Source organism: Oncorhynchus clarkii, chromosome 6 (assembly GCF_045791955.1).
Source record: "Oncorhynchus clarkii lewisi isolate Uvic-CL-2024 chromosome 6, UVic_Ocla_1.0, whole genome shotgun sequence".
NCBI classification, from domain to species: Eukaryota; Metazoa; Chordata; class Actinopteri; order Salmoniformes; family Salmonidae; genus Oncorhynchus; species Oncorhynchus clarkii.
In genome coordinates, this window is record NC_092152.1 from 68,119,800 (window position 1) to 68,142,072 (window position 22,273).

The following is a 22,273-nucleotide window of genomic DNA, read 5'->3' on the forward strand; positions in this document are numbered from 1 at the left end:
TTTGTTTAGGTGTGCGTTCGTTTGCCCCCAACCTCAGTGATTCAAAGCCCACGGCTCCAAAGAAAAGTGACATAGCCCAGGCTAGATCAAACACGTGGGGTAAAGAGTAAGATTCGGTATTTTCACATGCAGAAGTGATTTATTTTTATAAAAAGCTTTATCTGCATTCCCATCCCAGAGTAGCCTAGTGGTTAGAGCATTCGACTAGTAAACGGAAGGTTGCAAGTTCCAACCCCCGAGCTGACAAGGTACAAATCTGACGTTCTGCCCCTGAACAGGCAGTTAACCCACTGTTCCTAGGCCGTCATTGAAAATAAGAATTTGTTCTTAACTGACTTGCCTAGTTAAATAAATGTAAAATAAATGTTAAAAACTAGTTAGAAAATTCTAACATATATTTTATAGACAGGATATGTACATGTATAGATAGACCTTGCTGCCTTGTTGGCAACCTTGCCTAGTTAAATAAATGTAAAATAAATTTTAAAAACTAGTTAGAAAATTCTAACATATATTTTATGTATTATGTATTTATATATTTTTAAGGTTTGAGAAGGGCGCTCCTTCGCCGCTTTTGCTCGTTACGTCACGGGCCATTGACAGGTGCACCGCGGCTCAGGTTAATAGAACTCCCTCATTTTCATAAACGTCACTTGTTGTTATCGTTCCACGCATATTGACCAATCGCAAAGCAGCAGTTCGGTCTTTCGAAGGACCCGATGAGGTCGTGGGTATGCATGAACATAAATATAATAAAATGTGAATACTTTAACTTAAATTAATTGAATGTCCTTATTGTACAAATCATAAAACCAATGATTGACAGCAGTGATACATGCATAGATACATATTTGTGAATGTTATTTTTTGTTGAAATTATTTTACGTCAGGCTGTTGACTTGGTTTATCTCCCTCGGCGTAATCGTAGCTAGTTTTAAACTGTTGAGGCTCGGGAGTCGATCGACCCCAACAGCGGGGACACTCTGCCTGCTCCAGACGAAGTATGGTTCACATGATGGGGCTGCTTTCAGTGAGTGTTGTGCCCCTGCGGAACGGGGTGCAGGCTTGGGGCAGAGGCTGCGCCACCATCCACGCAGCTTTTCGCTACAGTAACTTTAGCTCATTATCGAAGGTAGGGTGCAATTTATTTAAATAATGCCGTCCGCCGTCATGCTATCACACAACATTGATTACAGATATGCAATATATTTAAAAATGCATGATTAAGCCTTGTTTGCCTATGCTTGATGAACTTTGTCATAAAGAGTTTATTGCACAAAGATCCCGTCCTTGCTTATGAAACATTTTCCCCCTCATTCACTTCATAACATGTAGAGTTGCTGCGTCCTGTGGGGAAGGGGGCGTCTCAGCTGCAGCAAATTGTGGGTCATGGCTAGAAGCGATCACTTCAGTTTTGATCAAATTAACGTCAGATTTGATTTTTCGTATCAGGTTAGGATAATTTACTCAGCAGGTTAGGAGAATTAACGTATCATTTAGGATAATTGGGTTAAGGTGAGGACAATCTGTTAGTGTTAAATAAAATGCAAAAAACTTTTGCAAATCTACTTTTGACGTAAATTTGACAAACTGCATCCTGTCGCAACGGTCTCGGAGCTTTTCGTATTATTCTAGCCTTGACCCAAATTGTGTGACACATTCAAAGGCCTTTTGCCAAATCTAATGCTTTTATAGCCTAACATAAATTCAATGAGTTAATCTGTTTATTAAGGACTTAAATATTCTTTACTGTAATAATAATCAGTTTGCCTGGTTCAGTTATTATGTCTGGATGTGTTTTATATTCAATGAATAGTCGGGGGTAAAAATGATGCACACCCAAAAATGTTTTGTAGTGGGGCTGACTAACTAATAAAAAGAAAGTCGGTTGCTATACCCATTTAAATGTTTGGGATCATAATTAGAATATTCAGTGAATAACATCTGAATAGTCTTCAACTGTGTATTGTTGAATATCAGTAGCCTAATGCAGATATTTTAACCCTTTCGAATATGAGATTCAAGGTAGGCTGTGTTAATCCAATCCTGCTCTCTCCTCAGTGTTCTGCATTAAAACGAATCAATCCCATGGGATTAAATCAATGCACTTTCACATTGGCTCGATTGCTCAGTTCCAAACCCCCACGAGGTAAATCACTTTAACACCAGGAATATGTTGATGTTATCATCTATGCATGTAATGACCATGGCAATTACAGATGACTGTGCAATTCATTTTTGTTGTTGTTTGATTGTGTCCTACATCTTCAATCCCTATGCTAATTAGATGTCTTAATTGCTTCAGGATTTGAGAAGTTCTTCCCAAAGAGTGAGGACACTCCTGGAGTGAACAAGTCATCTGAAGAGACCGGAGGTATTACTGAAAGCCTAAATCCTGTCTCTCTACTGGCACACTGTTCAAACACTGGGATGTCAATGATGGACAGCCAGTTGTCTGTGATTTAATTTCTTGTGTCATTTTGCTTGTTTAGATGAGAAGACCAAAGAGACAGAATCTCAGGGCGGAGGAGAAGAGGGACAAAATGAAAGTGATGAGAGAGAGAGGAGGAGAGGCGGAAGGAAGGATGAATCAGACTGGTGGACACGCTTCCAGGTCTGTTTCAAAGCCTCCGCTTTCTACAGAGCAGACATGTAAACAAACAAGATGTGCCTGTTTTCTCCACAACAACAGCACTCTGTCATCACTCATGTTTGATTTTCCACCCCTTTAATCTACCTGATCTGAACCAGAGACGCTACATAAACATGTCAGTCAATAATGCCTCGTTTGGCAGCCTGTTATGTAATGGAAGAGAGAGGAAAGTAAAAAAAAAGTTTAGTTTCTATTTCTAAAGGGCTGCTTTGTAAGAGGATAAAGGGTCGCCTTTTATCACACTACTAATGGGGGAGTTGACAGTTTGCATGAGAGGGAGGCAGACGCTGGCAAGAGCACCACTCTGCTTGCTTCCACTCAGACACTGTGTCTGTGTGTGTTCGCTTGTGTGTGTGTGTTGATGAGACTAATGTATACATTTCCACCCTGTTTCCCCTAATTGTTTTCTCTGAATCTGACAGAATGATTTCCCCTGGGATGAGAAGACCACGCGCAATGTCGCGATCGGATTCGCCGGCATGGCCTCTGCGTTCCTGTATTTCTACTTCCGAGAGACTGGGAAGGAAGTCTCCTGGAAGGACTTTGTAAATAACTACCTGGCTAGAGGACTGGTGAGAGACAGGGGCTATGTTTACTTTTCTTCACTAGTTACTATGTAATTACTATGTATTTTATAAGACCCATAAGTAAAGTATTATTGCTTGTGTTTTCATTGGAGCTGTTATGTCATTGTTTGTGTGTGGAACAGTGAGTCTGAGGTCTTCATTCTTTGATGTGTCTGATGTGTTCTCTGTACAGGTGGACCGTCTGGAGGTAGTCAACAAACAGTATGTCAGAGTCATCCCAGTGCATGGAGTCAACACATCAGAGGTGGTATGTACCAAATAATCACAGGGGAGACATTTGGGAGCCTTGTTTTTTTTACACTGTCCATAGGTCCCCTTTCTTTAGACTTCAAGAAATGTACAGAGTTTGCAAGTTAGTATGATATGCATTTGGATTTAGATGTCTTATGTGGTTATGTTCCATAATGTTTTGCTTGGTATTTAACCCGTGAGGAATGCCAGTTGTGTGTTCACATCCCCTTGTCTCTCTGTGTGTCACAGAGCTACCTGTGGTTCAACATCGGCAGCGTGGAGACGTTTGAACGCAACCTGGAGCTGGCCCAGCAGGAGATGGGCCTGGACTCTACACACAGAGTACCGGTGATCTATGGAAGCGAGAGCGACGGGTGAGACATCATGAGGTCTAGGCCATGGGATGGGTGGAGAGCTGTGGTAACAGGAAGACTTTTATTTGAATGTTGTTCAGATTAGGAGCTGTGGGGTTGGAACTCATTTGAAGGTCCTCTATCATGCTCTCACTGACCCTGGAGATGTTGATAGATTGATTGGCCCCTTAATGCTAATCTCTCCTCTCTCTTATTTATATATAGTACTTTCCTGATGAGCATTCTTCCAACCCTCTTGCTGGTTGGCTTCCTGCTCTTCACCATGCGCCAGGGACCAATGGCAGGAGGCCGTAGCGGGGGGCGGGGCAACCCCTTCAGCATGGGGGAATCCAAGGCCAAGGTCATGAAGGACAACATTGATGTGAGATTTAAGGATGTGGCGGGCTGCGAAGAGGCCAAGATGGAGATCCTAGAGTTTGTTAACTTCCTGAAGAACCCCCGGCAGTACCAGGACCTGGGGGCCAAGATTCCCAAGGTAACTCTTTCCTTAGATACCATACCAGCATCTGAAATACTACTCAGAATGACCCTGTTGTACAAGAGAATGCTCACCAAGAAAAAAAATAGCAGTGTGTTGGATTTCATGGCCATGTCAGGAAAACACTGCTGTTGTGTATGCGGAATGACGAGCTGAGATTATAGTTAATTGGCTGTTTGTTTGCATAGACATTTCCATTGCATCTGTCACCACTGCACTCTAACCTCCAAGTACTCACAAGAGTGTCCACTTATACCAGCTTTGACCATGTGCTTCCCAGGGTGCAGTGTTGTCGGGTCCCCCCGGCACAGGGAAGACCCTGCTAGCCAAGGCCACAGCCGGAGAGGCCAATGTCCCCTTCATCACCGTCAACGGATCTGAGTTCCAGGAGATGTTTGTTGGCGTGGGCCCAGCCAGGGTGAGTACTACCCCAGGGGAGAGGGGAGGAAGAGGGACAGTTGGATTACAGGGTGGATTTATGTTAGCTTTTCCTCTTTTTGTCTAAATATTTGCTTTGAGGTCACGCACTTGTTTCACTCCTCCATGGGAATAAATACATGTATCACTGTATTGACATCAGTTTTATAGAAAAAGCATGATAAACTTTGCTAAAGTGTTGATTTGTTGTGCTGTGGACCTACCCAGTAATGTAACCCATGCTTTTCCCTTTTCCAGGTGAGGGATATGTTTGCCATGGCCCGTAAGAACGCTCCCTGCATCCTGTTCATCGATGAGATAGATGCCGTGGGCAGGAAGAGAGGCAGAGGGAAGTTTGGGGGACAGAGTGAGCAGGAGAACACACTCAACCAGCTGCTAGTGGAGATGGATGGTAGGTCTGGTTTGGACGTCTTACACTGGTTAAATGAAGGTTAAATGAAGGTTAAATGAAGGTTAAATTAAGGTTAAATGAAGCAAAAAAAGTGAAATGATTCCCAAAGACACTCAATGAATGTGCCATGTTTAATTAACCATAGTTATGTGTCCTGTTTATTATGTGACCCTTCCATACAATCTTAACTGTTTTTTTCATCACTTCTCTGTTGGTTCTGTAGGGTTCAACACCAGCACTAACGTGGTCGTCTTGGCTGGAACCAACCGATCAGACATCCTGGACCCAGCACTGATGAGACCTGGGCGCTTCGACAGACAGATTTACATAGGTACAGTCAGTCCACTTTATAAATAACATCTCTGTGGCCTGGAACTGTTTATTTCTGTCATGGCTCTCTGTTCTGTCATGGCTCTCTGTTCTGTCATGGCTCTCTGTTCTGTCATGGCTCTCTGTTCTGTCATGGCTCTCTGTTCTGTCATGGCTCTCTGTTCTGTCATGGCTCTCTGTTCTGTCATGGCTCTCTGTTCTGTCAATGCTCTAAATACTGTAGTAGGTACAGATAGTCTAACTTTAGCAAGACCTAATCTTTCTCTACCTGTCACCACATATCAGCACAGCCATTGTTACAGACTATCAGACAATTCATTGGCCCCTCTTTCAGAGTCCAGCTCTATCAATACCTCACATATACAGGGCGGCAGGTAGCCTAGTGGAGCGTTGGAAGGTTGCAAGATCGGAATCCCGAGCTGACAAGGTAAAAATCTGTTCTGCCCCTGAACAAGGCAATTAACCCGCTCTTCCTAGGCCGTCATTGAAAATAAGAATTTGTCCTTAACTGACTTGCCTTGTTAAATAAAGGTAAAAAATATATATATATTCTAGATATAAGCCACAGTATGTGGATGCTGCTACCTAGCCGCTGTACGGTATACACAATGCTGTCTATTTCTACAGTAAAAGGTACTTTAACAGTGCTTTATCAGTGTGTTCAGTACTGTGACTCAAAGAGCGTAGCTTACTTGGATTAAACATAGTTTACCTGGATTGAACATGGTTACCTGGATTAGAGTTCCCAGGATTAACGTGGCATTAGCGTTTATTTCTTTGCTCTGGCGTTCTGGCTCTGCTCTCTGACAACTCTTCCTCTCTGGTCAACAGCCCACAAACAGAATGAGCTTTTCTGCCCTGTCGTCAGATTAGCATCTTCAGCGCAGTCTATTGGGGGATTACCCAGCCTGAGCCGGCCGGCATATCTCATGACATTAGCACGCCATGCCTGTCCAGTTCCGCCTCTCCTGACCTGACCCCCATTACCATAGTAACGCGCTAGCCTGGCCCTGTGAGTTTTGGGAAAGGAATTTGACCTGAACAGGAAAAGTCAGTGCTATAAATTCTAACTAGGGCCCAGAGCTTTTCGCTGTTGGGTCCTGTGGTCATTGAGAACTCCTGGTCCAGATTCTATTCCCAGACAGTCCTGGATGAAATGAATGTGGTTAATATACAGAGGCTTCTTTTCTGTCACCTTTCCCTGGGTAGTGACAGCCCTACAGCCCTTGCCGACATGATTAGAATTTGACATGACCTCATTTCAGCAATGCAGTAAAAGCTTGCCTGGTTTTTGTCCTTGTTATCAAGCCATTTTAGAAGTGAAAACTTGAAGTGCACAGAGATAAAAAATATATATATACAGTGCCTTGCGAAAGTATTCGGCCCCCTTGAACTTTGCGACCTTTGCCACATTTCAGGCTTCAAACATAAAGATATAAAACTGTATTTTTTTGTGAAGAATCAACAACAAGTGGGACACAATCATGAAGTGGAACGACATTTATTGGATATTTCAAACTTTTTTAACAAATCAAAAACTGAAAAATTGGCCGTGCAAAATTATTCAGCCCCTTTACTTTCAGTGCAGCAAACTCTCTCCAGAAGTTCAGTAAGGATCTCTGAATGATCCAATGTTGACATAAATGACTAAAGATGATAAATACAATCCACCTGTGTGTAATCAAGTCTCCGTATAAATGCACCTGCACTGTGATAGTCTCAGAGGTCCGTTAAAAGCGCAGAGAGCATCATGAAGAACAAGGAACACACCAGGCAGGTCCGAGATACTGTTGTGAAGAAGTTTAAAGCCGGATTTGGATACAAAAATATTTCCCAAGCTTTAAACATCCCAAGGAGCACTGTGCAAGCGATAATATTGAAATGGAAGGAGTATCAGACCACTGCAAATCTACCAAGACCTGGCCGTCCCTCTAAACTTTCAGCTCATACAAGGAGAAGACTGATCAGAGATGCAGCCAAGAGGCCCATGATCACTCTGGATGAACTGCAGAGATCTACAGCTGAGGTGGGAGACTCTGTCCATAGGACAACAATCAGTCGTATATTGCACAAATCTGGCCTTTATGGAAGAGTGGCAAGAAGAAAGCCATTTCTTAAAGATATCCATAAAAAGTGTTGTTTAAAGTTTGCCACAAGCCACCTGGGAGACACACCAGAGAAGGTGCTCTGGTCAGATGAAACCAAAATTGAACTTTTTGGCAACAATGCAAAATGTTATGTTTGGCGTAAAAGCAACACAGCTGAACACATCATCCCCACTGTCAAACATGGTGGTGGCAGCATCATGGTTTGGGCCTGTTTTTCTTCAGCAGGGACAGGGAAGATGGTTAAAATTGATGGGAAGATGGATGGAGCCAAATACAGGACCATTCTGGAAGAAAACCTGATGGAGTCTGCAAAAGACCTGAGACTGGGACGGAGATTTGTCTTCCAACAAGCCAATGATCCAAAACATAAAGCAAAATCTACAATGGAATGGTTCAAAAATAAACATATCCAGGTGTTAGAATGGCCAAGTCAAAGTCCAGACCTGAATCCAATCGAGAATCTGTGGAAAGAACTGAAAACTGCTGTTCACAAATGCTCTCCATCCAACCTCACTGAGCTCGAGCTGTTTTGCAAGGAGGAATGGGAAAAAATGTCAGTCTCTCAATGTGCAAAACTGATATAGACATACCCCAAGCGACTTACAGTAGTTCCAAGATGGCGTAGCAGTAGGACGTATTGTCGTGTCGTGTCCCTTGTATGTATCGTTTGTTTTCTTCACATATCTTTAAAACTTTTTGCTGAACCTCAACTTCTTCTAAATACTCTCCTGCAACCCGCCTCACCCAACGTAGCTATTTTTCCTGAAGTATTTATATTTACTTCGGACCTGGAACCCCTCAACTGAAGCTAGCCAACTAACTACCAGCTTCAGCAAAACATTGCTAGCGGTCTTCAGCTAACCGGTCATCAGCTAACCTTTAGCTCGGAAAGCTCTCGCCAGTTCGAACAACGCGACTCTAACCAGAGCATAACGGACCTATTTATTATTTTATTTTTATTTATTTTTCATCCCCGGATTCCCATCGCAAACGGAACATTTTGAGCTCCTGGGCTACAATATCCAGACCCACGACCGGTCCATCGATGTCACCGCATGAAGAGGAATAAACAGATACCCCCATCGCGACGTCCCCAAAGGCTAACTCTCTAGCCCTTGCTATCTCCTTGCTTGCAAATTCGGCCTGCTAACTGCTAGCTTGTTTAGCCCGGTCCGCTAACTGCTACCGTGTTTAGCACCGTCTACTAACTGTTAGCTTGTTAGCACAGGCCTGCTAACCGTCTGAATCGCCGCGTCCCATACACTCACTGAACCCATATTTACTTTCTATCCCTTTTCGATTTTTAATTTGTTTATACCTCCCGGTAACCTGCCTCACCCAATGTGATACAGAACCGCTATTATCTTTACATTTTTAGAACACACTCAAGAACCTCCAGAAGCTAACCAGCTAACTGGCTACAAGCTATTTAGTCATTGTTAGTTTTCTAACCTGGATAACACTCGCCAGTCCAGCTTCCCTGCCCCATCCACCGCTGCCCCTTGGACACTGATCACTTGGCTACATAGCTGATGCATGCTGGACTGTCCATTAATCACGGTAATCCATTCTGCTTGTTTATGTTTTATCTGTCGGCCCCAGCCGCACTTAGGCTCTGTGTGTAGTTAATCCGACCCTCTCTGCCTAATCAATCGCCATTCTACCTGCTGTTGTTGTGCTAGCTGATTAGCTGTTGTTGTCTCACCTACTGTTTTAGCTAGCTCTCCCAATTCAACACCTGTGATTACTGTATGCCTCGCTGTATGTCTCTCTCAAATGTCAATATGCCTTGTATACTGTTGTGCAGGTTAGTTATCATTGTTTTAGTTTACAATGGAGCCCCTAGTTCCACTCTTTATACCCCTGATACCTCCTTTGTCCCACCCCCCACACATGCGGTGACCTCACCCATTACAACCAGCATGTCCAGAGATACAACCTCTCTCATCATCACCCAGTGCCTGGGCTTACCTCCGCTGTACCCGCACCCCACCATACCCCTGTTTGCGCATTATGCCCTGAATATATTCTACCATGCCCAGAAACCTGCTCCTCTTATTCTCTGTCCCCAACGCCCTAGGCGACCAGTTTTGATAGCCTTCAGCCGCACCCTCATACTACTCCTTCTCTGTTCCGCGGGTGATGTGGAGGTAAACCCAGGCCCTGCATGTCCCCAGGCACCCTCATTTGTTGACTTCTGTGATCGAAAAAGCCTTGGTTTCATGCATGTCAACATCAGAAGCCTCCTCCCTAAGTTTGTCTTACTCACTGCTCTAGCACACTCTGCTAACCCTGATGTCCTTGCCGTGTCTGAATCCTGGCTCAGGAAGGCCACCAGAAATTCTGAGATTTCCATACCCAACTATAACATCTTCCGTCAAGATAGAACTGCCAAAGGAGGAGGAGTTGCAGTCTACTGCAGAGATAGCCTGCAAAGTAATGTCATACTTTCCAGGTCCATACCCAAACAGTTCGAACTACTAATTTTGAAAATTACTCTCTCCAGAAATAAGTCTCTCACTGTTGCCGCCTGCTACCGACCCCCCTCAGCTCCCAGCTGTGCCCTGGACACCATTTGTGAATTGATCGCCCCCCATCTAGCTTCAGAGTTTGTTCTGTTAGGTGACCTAAACTGGGATATGCTTAACACCCCGGCAGTCCTACAATCTAAGCTAGATGCCCTCAATCTCACTCAAATCATCAAGGAACCCACCAGGTACAACCCTAACTCTGTAAACAAGGGCACCCTCATTGACGTCATCCTGACCAACTGGCCCTCCAAATACACCTCCGCTGTCTTCAACCAGGATCTCAGCGATCACTGCCTCATTGCCTGTATCCGCTACGGAGCCGCAGTCAAACGACCACCCCTCATCACTGTCAAACGCTCCCTAAAACACTTCTGTGAGCAGGCCTTTCTAATCGACTTGGCCCGGGTATCCTGGAAGGACATTGACCTCATCCCGTCAGTTGAGGATGCCTGGTCTTTCTTTAAAAGTAACTTCCTCACCATTTTAGATAAGCATGCTCCGTTCAAAAAATGCAGAACTAAGAACAGATATAGCCCCTGGTTCACTCCAGACCTGACTGCCCTCGACCAGCACAAAAACATCCTGTGGCGGACTGCACTAACATCGAACAGTCCCCGCGATATGCAACTGTTCAGGGAAGTCAGGAACCAATACACACAGTCAGTCAGGAACGCTAAAGCCAACTTCTTCAGGCAGAAGTTTGCATCCTGTAGCTCCAACTCCAAAAAGTTCTGGGACACTGTGAAGTCCATGGAGAACAAGAGCACCTCCTCCCAGCTGCCCACTGCACTGAGGCTAGGTAACACGGTCACCACCGATAAATCCATGATTATCGAAAACTTCAACAAGCATTTCTCAACGGCTGGCCATGCCTTCCGCCTGGCTACTCCAACCTCGGCCAACAGCTCCCCCCCCCCCCCGCAGCTACTCGCCCAAGCCTCTCCAGGTTCTCCTTTACCCAAATCCAGATAGCAGATGTTCTGAAAGAGCTGCAAAACCTGGACCCGTACAAATCAGCTGGGCTTGACAATCTGGACCCTCTATTCCTGAAACTATCCGCCGCCATTGTCGCAACCCCTATTACCAGCCTGTTCAACCTCTCTTTCATATCGTCTGAGATCCCCAAGGATTGGAAAGCTGCCGCAGTCATCCCCCTCTTCAAAGGGGGCGACACCCTGGACCCAAACTGTTACAGACCAATATCCATCCTGCCCTGCCTATCTAAGGTCTTCGAAAGCCAAGTCAACAAACAGATCACTGACCATCTTGAATCCCACCGTACCTTCTCCGCTGTGCAATCTGGTTTCCGAGCCGGTCACGGGTGTACCTCAGCCACGCTCAAGGTACTAAACGATATCATAACCGCCATCGATAAAAGACAGTACTGTGCAGCCGTCTTCATAGACCTTGCCAAGGCTTTCGACTCTGTCAATCACCGTATTCTTATCGGCAGACTCAGTAGCCTCGGTTTTTCGGATGACTGCCTTGCCTGGTTCACCAATTACTTTGCAGACAGAGTTCAGTGTGTCAAATCGGAGGGCATGCTGTCCGGTCCTCTGGCAGTCTCTATGGGGGTGCCACAGGGTTCAATTCTCGGGCCGACTCTTTTCTCTGTATATATCAATGATGTTTCTCATGCTGCGGGCGATTCCCTGATCCACCTCTACGCAGACGACACCATTCTATATACTTCCGGCCCGTCCTTGGACACTGTGCTATCTAACCTCCAAACGAGCTTCAATGCCATACAGCACTCCTTCCGTGGCCTCCAACTGCTCTTAAACGCTAGTAAAACCAAATGCATGCTTTTCAACCGTTCGCTGCCTGCACCCGCACGCCTGACCAGCATCACCACCCTGGATGGTTCCGACCTTGAATATGTGGACATCTATAAGTACCTAGGTGTCTGGCTAGACTCTAAACTCTCCTTCCAGACCCATATCAAACATCTCCAATCGAAAATCAAATCAAGAGTCGGCTTTCTATTCCGCAACAAAGCCTCCTTCACTCACGCCGCCAAACTTACCCTAGTAAAACTGACTATCCTACCGATCCTCGACTTCGGCAATGTCATCTACAAAATTGCTTCCAACACTCTACTCAGCAAACTGGATGCAGTTTATCACAGTGCCATCCGTTTTGTCACTAAAGCACCTTATACCACCCACCACTGCGACTTGTATGCTCTAGTCGGCTGGCCCTCGCTACATATTCGTCGCCAGACCCACTGGCTCCAGGTCATCTACAAGTCCATGCTAGGTAAAGCTCCGCCTTATCTCAGTTCACTGGTTACGATGGCAACACCCATCCGTAGCACGCGCTCCAGCAGGTGTATCTCACTGATCATCCCTAAAGCCAACACCTCATTTGGCCGCCTTTCGTTCCAGTTCTCTGCTGCCTGTGATTGGAACGAATTGCAAAAATAGCTGAAGTTGGAGACTTTTATCTCCCTCACCAACTTCAAACATCTGCTATCTGAGCAGCTAACCGATCGCTGCAGCTGTACATAGTCTATTGGTAAATAGCCCACCCATTTTCACCTACCTCATCCCCATACTGTTTTTATTTATTTATTTTTCTGCTCTTTTGCACACCAATATCTCTACCTGTACATAACCATCTGATCATTTATCACTCCAGTGTTAATCTGCATAATTGTAATTATTTGCCTACCTTCTCATGCCTTTTGCACACAATGTATATATAGACTCCCCTTTTTTCTACTGTGTTATTGACTTGTTAATTGTTTACTCCATGTGTAACTCTGTGTTGTCTGTTCACACTGCTATGCCTTATCTTGGCCAGGTCGCAGTTGCAAATGAGAACTTGTTCTCAACTAGCCTACCTGGTTAAATAAAGGTGAAATAAAAATAAAAAAAAATACAGCTGTAATCGCAGCAAAAGGTGGCGCTACAAAGTATTAACTTAAGGGGGCTGAATAATTTTGCACGCCCAATTTTTCAGTTTTTGATTTGTTAAAAAAGTTTGAAATATCCGATAAATGTCGTTCCACTTCATGATTGTGTCCCACTTGTTGTTGATTCTTCACAAAAAAATACAGTTTTATATCTTTATGTTTGAAGCCTAAAATGTGGCAAAAGGTCGCAAAGTTCAAGGGGGCCGAATACTTTCGCAAGGCACTGTATGTATATTTTTGGTCACATTCTTGGCAAAAGTACAGGTGCAGAAGCACTGACTGTGCAAAATGTTTTTGCCATCAATACTATCATAACTCGCCTAATTGCCTTGTGTCGATAGCGGTCTGATTTGAGCTGTGCCCAACATTGCAGTAACATGTTATGTCAGCTGTGTGGATGTGGTTGTACCCTTTGTGAGTGAGGTGAGATTTCTGACGGCTGGGATCCATTTTCCCCCAAGTCCAGTCCAGCTGTACAATGGTAGGCAGCTCTGGCCTGGCATGGCCTGCATTCTTCTGTCTGCCATGGAAACTAACTGCAGCCTGAGCGAGAGCTTCTATAAACCGAAGGGTTATGTAACCGGGGGATAGTAACCATTAGGGATAGGAAGCGAGGCAAGCTGCTCCCCTGGGTCCTGTGACTAGGGTGTCAATATTTTCCCTCTTCCTCCAGCCTGAACCAGTGATCCGTCTCCATAAATATGTTACACTTCCTCCCTGTCAAACCTGATCCCCCTCTCTTTCCCTTTCTATCCCTACTCTAATTCAAATTGTTTTTCTCTCTTCTTCTCCTCTCAGGTCCACCAGACATAAAAGGCAGAGCATCCATCTTTCAGGTCCATCTGAGGCCTCTGAAGCTGGACTCCAGTATAGACTCTGAAGCTTTGGCCAGGAAACTAGCTGCCCTCACACCTGGCTTCACTGGTGAGTGGAGGGCCAGGCATGTTTGTCTGTGTGCACGTTGACAGCTAGCTGTGTACGGGATGGTTCGGATTTTGAAAATTAAGCCCTTTATATACTTCCATAGAGTCAGATGAACTCATGGATACCATTTGTATGTCTCTGTGTCCAGTATGAAGGAAGTTAGAGGTGGCTTTGCAGGCCAATGCTAACTAGCATTAGCGAGACTTTGACTTTGCGCTAGCTTTACCCACATACTTCCGTTCTTTGCGATAATCTAGTTAGAATTTGCTCGTGAGGGAAGTAGATAAAGGGATTCATTGCCAAAATCTTTAAAAGTAATGATGAAATTAACACAGTACATGGTTCTGTCAACATACAGGAGCTGATATTGCCAACGTGTGTAATGAGGCGGCCCTGATAGCAGCACGCTACCTTAACGAGTCTATCATCGTCAAGCACTTTGAGCAGGCGATCGAGAGGGTCATCGGAGGTAAGCTACTGTCACTGACTGGGGGATGGTGGGGAGAGTGGATGTCAGGGGTCAGGGCTCAAACAGGGAGTTCATCTTTGGAATGTAACAGTCAGACTGACTGGTGTTGACATGACCTTCCTGCCCTGTCTGTTGGGGCCAGTGAGGCCACTCTTTTACTCCTGAACAAGTAACCAAGCCCCCTCCCCTAACACACACAAGTGCAGCCTTGAGACATGAAACTCACACACACTTTGTGGTTGTAAACATGCCCATCTTTCCCCCCAGGTCTGGAGAAGAAGACCCAGGTACTACAGCCATTAGAGAAGACCACTGTAGCATACCACGAGGCTGGCCATGCTGTGGTGGGCTGGTACCTGGAACATGCTGACCCTCTGCTCAAGGTGTGCGGCCATCTCTTCCCCCCCTCAATAACATTCTCTTCTCCCCTCTTCTATTGTCTTTTATCCCCACCCACTGTCTCTTCTGTCCTTACTGTCCCTGTTCTACCTACCCTACTGTTAGAGGAATTGATTTCCTATATGTTCAATTAAAACACTCTGTCCGTTTCTAAGAATTTGTAAGATACTTATTTGCATAGAATGGACAGAGACCAGTCTCATAATTAATCAGTAGCGTTTATTTTCGAGAGCTCTGGTCATAATACAATGTACATTGGTTTATATACATCACATTTTGTCATAAATGTCTCTCCTCCTCTCAGATAAAATGGCAATATAGTTCACAAGCCTTCCCACATTGTCTGCCACCTGTTAAACAATCTACTACTAGCCCAAGGTCTCTCCCCTCCCTGGGTAGAGACAGAATGTCCTGTAAGGAACACAGTATTCCAGCCGATCTGACGATAGCTCCATTCGTTTCTAACAAGGAACAGAAAGTCCTTGTTCTAATTCTTGACGAAAACTACACACATTACATTCAGTATTATGATTATAATAAGATTCATACATCCATACATTAACATAGTACTATTCTGTTTAGTTATAGTTCTGATTTAAATGTATACATAATTTAGTCATTATTCATAAAAATCCCGTAACACCTACCTATCCCTCAATTTCACGCTGAGCAGAATGTAGGATTTTACCTGTTTGTTTCCTCTCCTGTCCCAGGTGTCAATCATCCCCCGGGGGAAGGGTTTGGGGTATGCTCAGTACCTCCCTAAGGAGCAGTACCTCTTCACGCGGGAGCAGCTGTTTGACAGGATGTGTATGATGCTGGGGGGACGTGTGGCAGAGCAGGTATTTTTTGGGAAGATCACCACAGGGGCACAGGATGACCTCCGGAAGGTCACGCAGTCTGCCTACGCACAGGTAAAAGCATGCGCGTTTAAACCAGCAGTGATGTATGTTCACACACACACACACACACACTCTAATTAACCTCTCTCTCCCCCACGATCCCTCTCTCAGGTGGTTCAGTTTGGGATGAGTGAGGTGGTGGGCCAGGTGTCTTTTGAGCTCCCCAGGCAGGGAGAGATGGTGATGGAGAAGCCTTACAGCGAGCCCACGGCCCAGCTCATAGACCAGGAGGTCCGCTCACTCATAGACGCTGCCTTCCAACGCACACACCAGCTCATCACTGAGAAGAGAGATGTGGTGGAGAAGGTGAGGGGGATAGAGAGGGGTATGTAGGAGAGAGATAGTGACAGAGGAGGGACATATGGAGAAGGCTAGAGAGAGGAGGTCCAAATCTCTTAACCCTAAGAGGGGGAGAAATAGGATGGCAATCGCATCGATAACCTATCAGAAAGGTATATAGAACATGGTTGAAAAGTGGTCTAACCTCCATCCCCTCCCGTGTGTCTCCCCTCCAGGTGGGGAGGCGTCTCCTGGAGAAGGAGGTTCTGGACAAGGCTGATATGCTGGAGCTGCTGGGTCCTCGCCCCTACAAGGAGAAGTCTACGTATGAGGAGTTTGTGGAGGGGACGGGGCCCATGAAGGAGGACACCTCCCTTCCAGAGGGCCTCAAGAACTGGAACAAGGACCGGGGGATGGAAGAGCCTCCCCAGGAGCAGCAACGCAAGCAGGCTCTTTACCTGTAGACTGACACCACGTCTGACCTGGCCCCCACCCAACCAGGCCACTGGAGGAACATGTTGAGACTTAATTTGGTGAGGGGAGGGCACTTGACATGACCCAGACAGACTGATATCAGGAGAGGGTGTCAGGTTTAAGGCACCCCTGCACCGTGTCCCTGATGGCTACAGATTGAGGGTTGTGGGGTGCAGCAGGGGATCTGCTCCAACAGCCTAGATTGTGCCAATTCTCATGTAGACTTTTTTTTTAAATCCGTTTGGGAATGCAAAAAGGTGTTCCTGCATTTTGGTTTTGCAGGGCATGAGATTCATCAATCTGTGAAGGATATCCACTCCTCTACCATGCTGTTCCTTTCCTTCCCTGGAGATTCCCTGCTGCACTATGTTCCTCCTTTGTCCTGACCACAGTGCATTCCAGGGCTGGTGTGGTCATTCTAAGGCCCTAGAGACCATGGTCGTCACAGGGAACATATATTGTTTTAATAGTTGTGTAGTATTCATTATTTGACCTTTTTCATTGTGTGTTGGATAAGTTTGTCTGACATGCAACATTTTTATGAATATATGATCATGTACATCAGGGATGGGTGACTGTCGGTGGCCATTTTGAAGGCCCTTGGATAAATCCCCCCCCCAACTTACTGTTGTGAGTTAAAATACACAAGGTGCAATTTCTACATTTGGTTGCACATCCGTTTTTCTGTTATGTTAGTCAATTAGCAATTTTCTTGATGTATTTTTATGATGTAGGAATGCAGATCTGTGAGCAACTGCGGCCCCTCATGATGAGTTCAGTTTTTTGTGGCCCCCACCCCCATCAATACTACCCATCCCTGATGTACATCTCATTTGAAGTGAGATGTTTTCTTTTAGATTTCATATTGCAACATGAAGGGCTATGTGAGTGTGTGTGTTGCACCATTGTAATAATTTGGTTGGTGCTAATTCGTCCTCTTTCACACATGTACAAGTGTATATTAATACCGTGTGTGATTTGGACAGCCAGGGTCTGCCATTATCAACGGCGACCCTGGAGGTAAGTGCCTTGCTCAAGGGCACATTGACAGATTTGGTTTTCACCTTGTTGGCTCTGGGTTCTAGCAACCTTTAACTAGCAACCTTTTAAGTTACTGTCCCAACGCTCTATCCGCTAGGCTACCTGCCGAGCTACGTATAATCCTCAACGTTTTTGCTACCTTCTGACCTTGTTGAATTTCAGCGACGTGTTCATGTTCTCTCATGTCTCTCTTCAGTCATTGACACTTGTTAACCCTCCGCAGTCACATGGCTGTTTAGTTTTCAGAAAGCTCAGCAGAAATCCAGTCCATGCAGAGCAGACTGTAACACTGGGACAGTATGACATTTACATTGTATTTTATCCTCTTTCTGGTTGAGGTTCAAACTGTTAGTAGGCCTAATTGAAGAAAAACACATCTTCTGAATGTCACTTTTCAGTCTTTTGCGAAAAACAACCGCCACTCCTCTACCTGCCCACTTTTCCCCACAGGAAAACAGCTTCTGACAAGTTTTATTTCTGAGTACAACTAGTGTACACTACCTCACCTCTTATGCTCTCTGTCTCTCTGTTGCTATAAGTCAACTGACAACAGATGAACTTCACACGTCTTTTGTGAAGTATTGAGATACATACACTACTGTTCAAACATTTGGGATCACTTAGAAATGTCCTTGTTTTTGAAAGAAAATAACATTTTTGTCCATTTAAATGAACATAAAATTGATCAGAAATACAGTGTAGACATTGTTAATGTTGTAAATTACTGTTGTAGCTGGAACCAGCAGATTTTTTTTAAATGGAATTTCTACATAGGCGTACAGAGGCCCATTATTAGCAACCATCACTCATGTGTTCCAATGGCACGTTGTGTTAGCTAATCCAAGTTTATAATTTTAAAGGCTAATTGATCATTAGAAAAACCTTTTGCAATTATGTTAGCACAGCTGAAAATTGTTGTTCTGATTAAAGAAGCAATAAAACTGGCCTTTAGACTAGTTGAGCATCTGGAGCATCAGCATTTGTGGGTCTGATTATTGTCAGAAACAAAGACTTTCTTCTGAAGCTGGTCAGTCTATTCTTGTCCTGAGAAATGAAGGCTTTTCCATTTGAGAAACTGAAACTCTCGTACAATGCTGTGTACTACTCCCTTCACAGAACAGCGCAAACTGGCCCTAACCAGGATAGAAAGATGAGTGGGAGCCCTTGGTGCACAAATGAGCAAAAGGACAAGTACATTAGAGTGTCTAGTTTGAAAAACAGACCACAAGTCCTCAACTGGCAGCTTCATTAAATAGTACCCGCAAAACACCAGTCTCAACGTCAACAGTGAAGAGACGACCCCGTGATGCTGGCCTTCTAGGCAGAGTTCCTCTGTCCAGTGTGTTCCTTTGCCCATCTTAATATTTTCTTTTTATTGGCCAGTCTGAGATATGGCTTTTTCTTTGCAACTCTGCCTAGAAGGCCAGCATCCCGGAGTCGTCTCTTCACGGTTGACGTTGAGACTGGTGTTTTGCGGGTACAATTTAATGAAGCTGCCAGTTGAGGACTTGTGAGGCGTCTGTTTCTCAAACTAGACACTCTAATGTACTTGTCCTCTTGATATGTTCACTATTATTCTACAATGTAGAAAATAGTTTTAAAAAATCATTTCAAACTCTTCAATGAGTTCCTATGTACGAACTTTTGACTGGTACTATATATTTCCATAGCAACGCCAGCCGAGCCATGCTTACTCCGACGCCCCTGGAGAAACCCTGTAGAGGGGTTTTGGTTTCCACTTCTCAGAATAGAGGGTATTGGGGTTTTTGGAGAAGTAATGAGATGATGTCGTACCGATCTGCATTGCACTTTCTGAAGTTTTTTTTTTTTTTACCTTTTACTGCTGAAAATAAAGGTGTCACTACCTCACTCAATCTCAGTATTTCTGACAGTTTTTGAATGACCTACATGGATTTATATTGAAAATGAGAATTGTTACACTCCGGACCATATGTATAAAACAATATGTTTCTACTTCTATGCCTAGTTGTGTGGGTCAGCGTAACAAAAAAGACAACGTTTTTACAGTACATTCCAGATGTCTTGGTGTAGCCTGAACTGTGTTTAAAGTCCAATCCTGCTTTTCTGCCTGATTGACTAACTGCTGGTTCTCGTGGCTCAGTTTATCTAGTGATCTTGCTTAAAGTACTATAAGGAATGTGTATATGACTGTTTCAATGCAAAAACAAAAAAAAGTCAACACTAAAATACATCCAGAAATGTTTAGTTTGCTATGTGATATATTATCAACATCTGACATTCACCAATAAATTCTTGATTTTATGTCCCAGTGTGAATGCTGTAAGGATGACTTAAATCAGGAGTATTTGTGCCACTAGTTATACTGGATGTGAAATCCCATTCCATAGGAACAGGGGGCACATTTTGTGTTGCTTTATATACAGTAGTGTACAGGTAACTGCCAAAATGAAGGAAACACCAACATAGTGACCTAGTAGAGTGCTTGGCCACCACAAGCCAGAACAGCTTCAGTGTACCTTCGCACAGATTCTACAAGTGTCTGGAACTCTACTGGAGGGATGTGACACCATTCTTCCATGAGAAATTCCATCATTTGGTATTGTTTGGTTGATAGTGGTGGAAAATGCTGTCTCGGGTGCTGCTTCAGAATCTCCCATAAGTGTTCAGTTAGGTTGAGATCTGGTTACTGAGATGGCCATGGCATATGGTTTACATCGTTTTAATGCTCGTCAAACCAGTGAGCATTCCTGCCCTGTGGATGGTAGCCAAAAAGAATGGCTTTCCCAGCAATATTATACATGAACCTACGCATGATAGGATTTTAATTGCTTAATGAACTCAGGAAGGACACCTGTGAGGAAGCACCTGCTTTCTATATACTTTGTATTACTCATTTACTCATTCCTCACGTTTCCTTTATTTTGGCAGTTACATGTACACAGTCCATGCCTCTGTGTGTTGGTGGTTGGTGGCACCTTAATTGGGGAGGATGGGCTCATAGTAATGGCTGCAACTGAATAAATTAAATGTTATTTGTATTTCTTATGGATCCCCATTATCTGCTGCCAAGGATACCATTCCATTCACTCCAGTTCAGCCATTAGTATGAGCTGTCCTCCCCTCAGCAGCCTCCTGTGGTTCCTATATACATGGTTCATATAAACGTGGCTACTTTTCTGTTATTCTGGCTGCATTTTGTTTTGATGTGACTGTAAATTAGCCGTAGTTGGCTAGCTAGCAAGCAAGGGATTAGACGTTGCCAGCCAGTATGGCAATGGAACTTTTAGAACGACTGGGTTGTGTCTCTGTCATAGATACAGAACAAAAAGGCTGAACAACTGGGTTGCTTCTCTGTCAACAGAACCAATAGAACGAACGACCAGCCGGCTTGGGTAGCAACCCTAGATTTGTGTTGGGACTGTATCTTGTGGAAGTATGAAATAGTATGAATAAATTAATCAAAATACGTTTTTTTATGAAATTGTCAATTATTATTTGAATATCAAATAAAATGTTATTGGTCACATACACATGGTTAGCAGATGTTATTCAGAGTGTAGCGAAATGCTTGTGCTTCTAGTTCCGACAGTGCAGCAATATCTAACAAGTAATATCTAACAATTCCACAACAACTACCTAATACACACAAATCTAAGTAAAGTGATGGAATGAGAATATGTACATATAAATATATGGATGAGCAATGACTGAGTGGCATAGGCAAGATGCAATAGATGGTGTAAAATACAGTATATACATATGAGATGAGTAATGCAGGATATGTAAACATCATTATTAAAGTGGCATTAATAAAGTGACTAGTGATCCATTTATTAGAATGGCCAATGATATCAAGTCTGTTTGTAGGCAGCAGCCTGTCTGTGTTAGTGATGGCTGTTTAACAGTCTGATGGCCTTGAGATAGAAGCTGTTTTTCAGTCTCTCGGTCCCTGCTTTGATGCACCTGTACTGACCTCGCCTTCTGGATGATATTGGGGTGAACAGGCAGTGGCTCGGGTGGCTGTTGTCCTTAATGATCTTTTTGGCCTTCCTGTGACGTCGGGTGCTGTAGGTGTTCTGGGCGGAAGGTAGTTTGCCCCTGGTGATGCGTTGTGCAGGCCATACCACCCTCTGGAGAGCCCATAATATGTTGGTAACCCGTTGTATACAAGTGATAAAGCCCGAGAAGCCGGTGTTTAGAGGATATATTGGCACGGTTTGCCGGCCCTCCACTTCGTCTCGGGCCTAACAGCACCTGTACCAATATATCCTCCAAACACCAGCTTCTTGGGCATTATCACTTAAACAATGCACGCTCTAGAATGTACTTCAAGCCAATCAGAAACGAGTATTCAACAATGCCATGGTATAAAGCTGTTTATGGATATGTGTATGACTGTAAGTCTATCTGCATTCCCCACTTTATTCTGTTCTGCCCTCTATCTGCTCAGTTAGGAACCTGCAGTCACCATTTAAAAAGCAGACATTTTAAACCTCTACAGAGCTGCCAGAGCCCATTGATTTTGGCGAAGCTGACAAGAGTAAATGAAAGTTATTCCTTTGAACATTTAAACATTTTGTCTATTCAATACTTCTCTGTCCACTGTGTGATTAAGTGTGTACTCTGAAGTATTTCAATGTGGTTTGAATTGAACTGTTTTCATGTTGCTGATGCTGTTTTTTTTCCACAGTGTTCCTGGTAGGAATTTGAGAGAGTTTATTTGTTTGCTCTGTTGAGCATAAATAATGGAAAGTTCAGACTGCTG

The 22,273-nt window shown here is 44.2% G+C and overlaps 1 protein-coding gene across 1 annotated transcript; it reads left to right on the forward strand.

Moving 5' to 3' along the window:
* Positions 1–717: 717 nt before the first annotated feature.
* LOC139411520 (mitochondrial inner membrane m-AAA protease component AFG3L1-like) lies at positions 718–18,502 on the forward strand. Its single transcript, XM_071157985.1, has 18 exons — positions 718–731; positions 929–1,132; positions 2,062–2,149; positions 2,306–2,374; positions 2,493–2,614; positions 3,076–3,225; positions 3,413–3,487; positions 3,721–3,845; positions 4,050–4,320; positions 4,604–4,741; positions 4,999–5,152; positions 5,376–5,483; positions 13,837–13,962; positions 14,321–14,431; positions 14,699–14,814; positions 15,544–15,744; positions 15,844–16,038; positions 16,248–18,502. The coding sequence occupies exons 2-18, from the start codon at positions 1,004–1,006 to the stop codon at positions 16,473–16,475; spliced, it is 2,406 nt and encodes an 801-aa protein (XP_071014086.1). The 5' UTR covers positions 718–731; positions 929–1,003; the 3' UTR covers positions 16,476–18,502.
* The last annotated feature ends 3,771 nt before the right edge of the window (positions 18,503–22,273 follow it).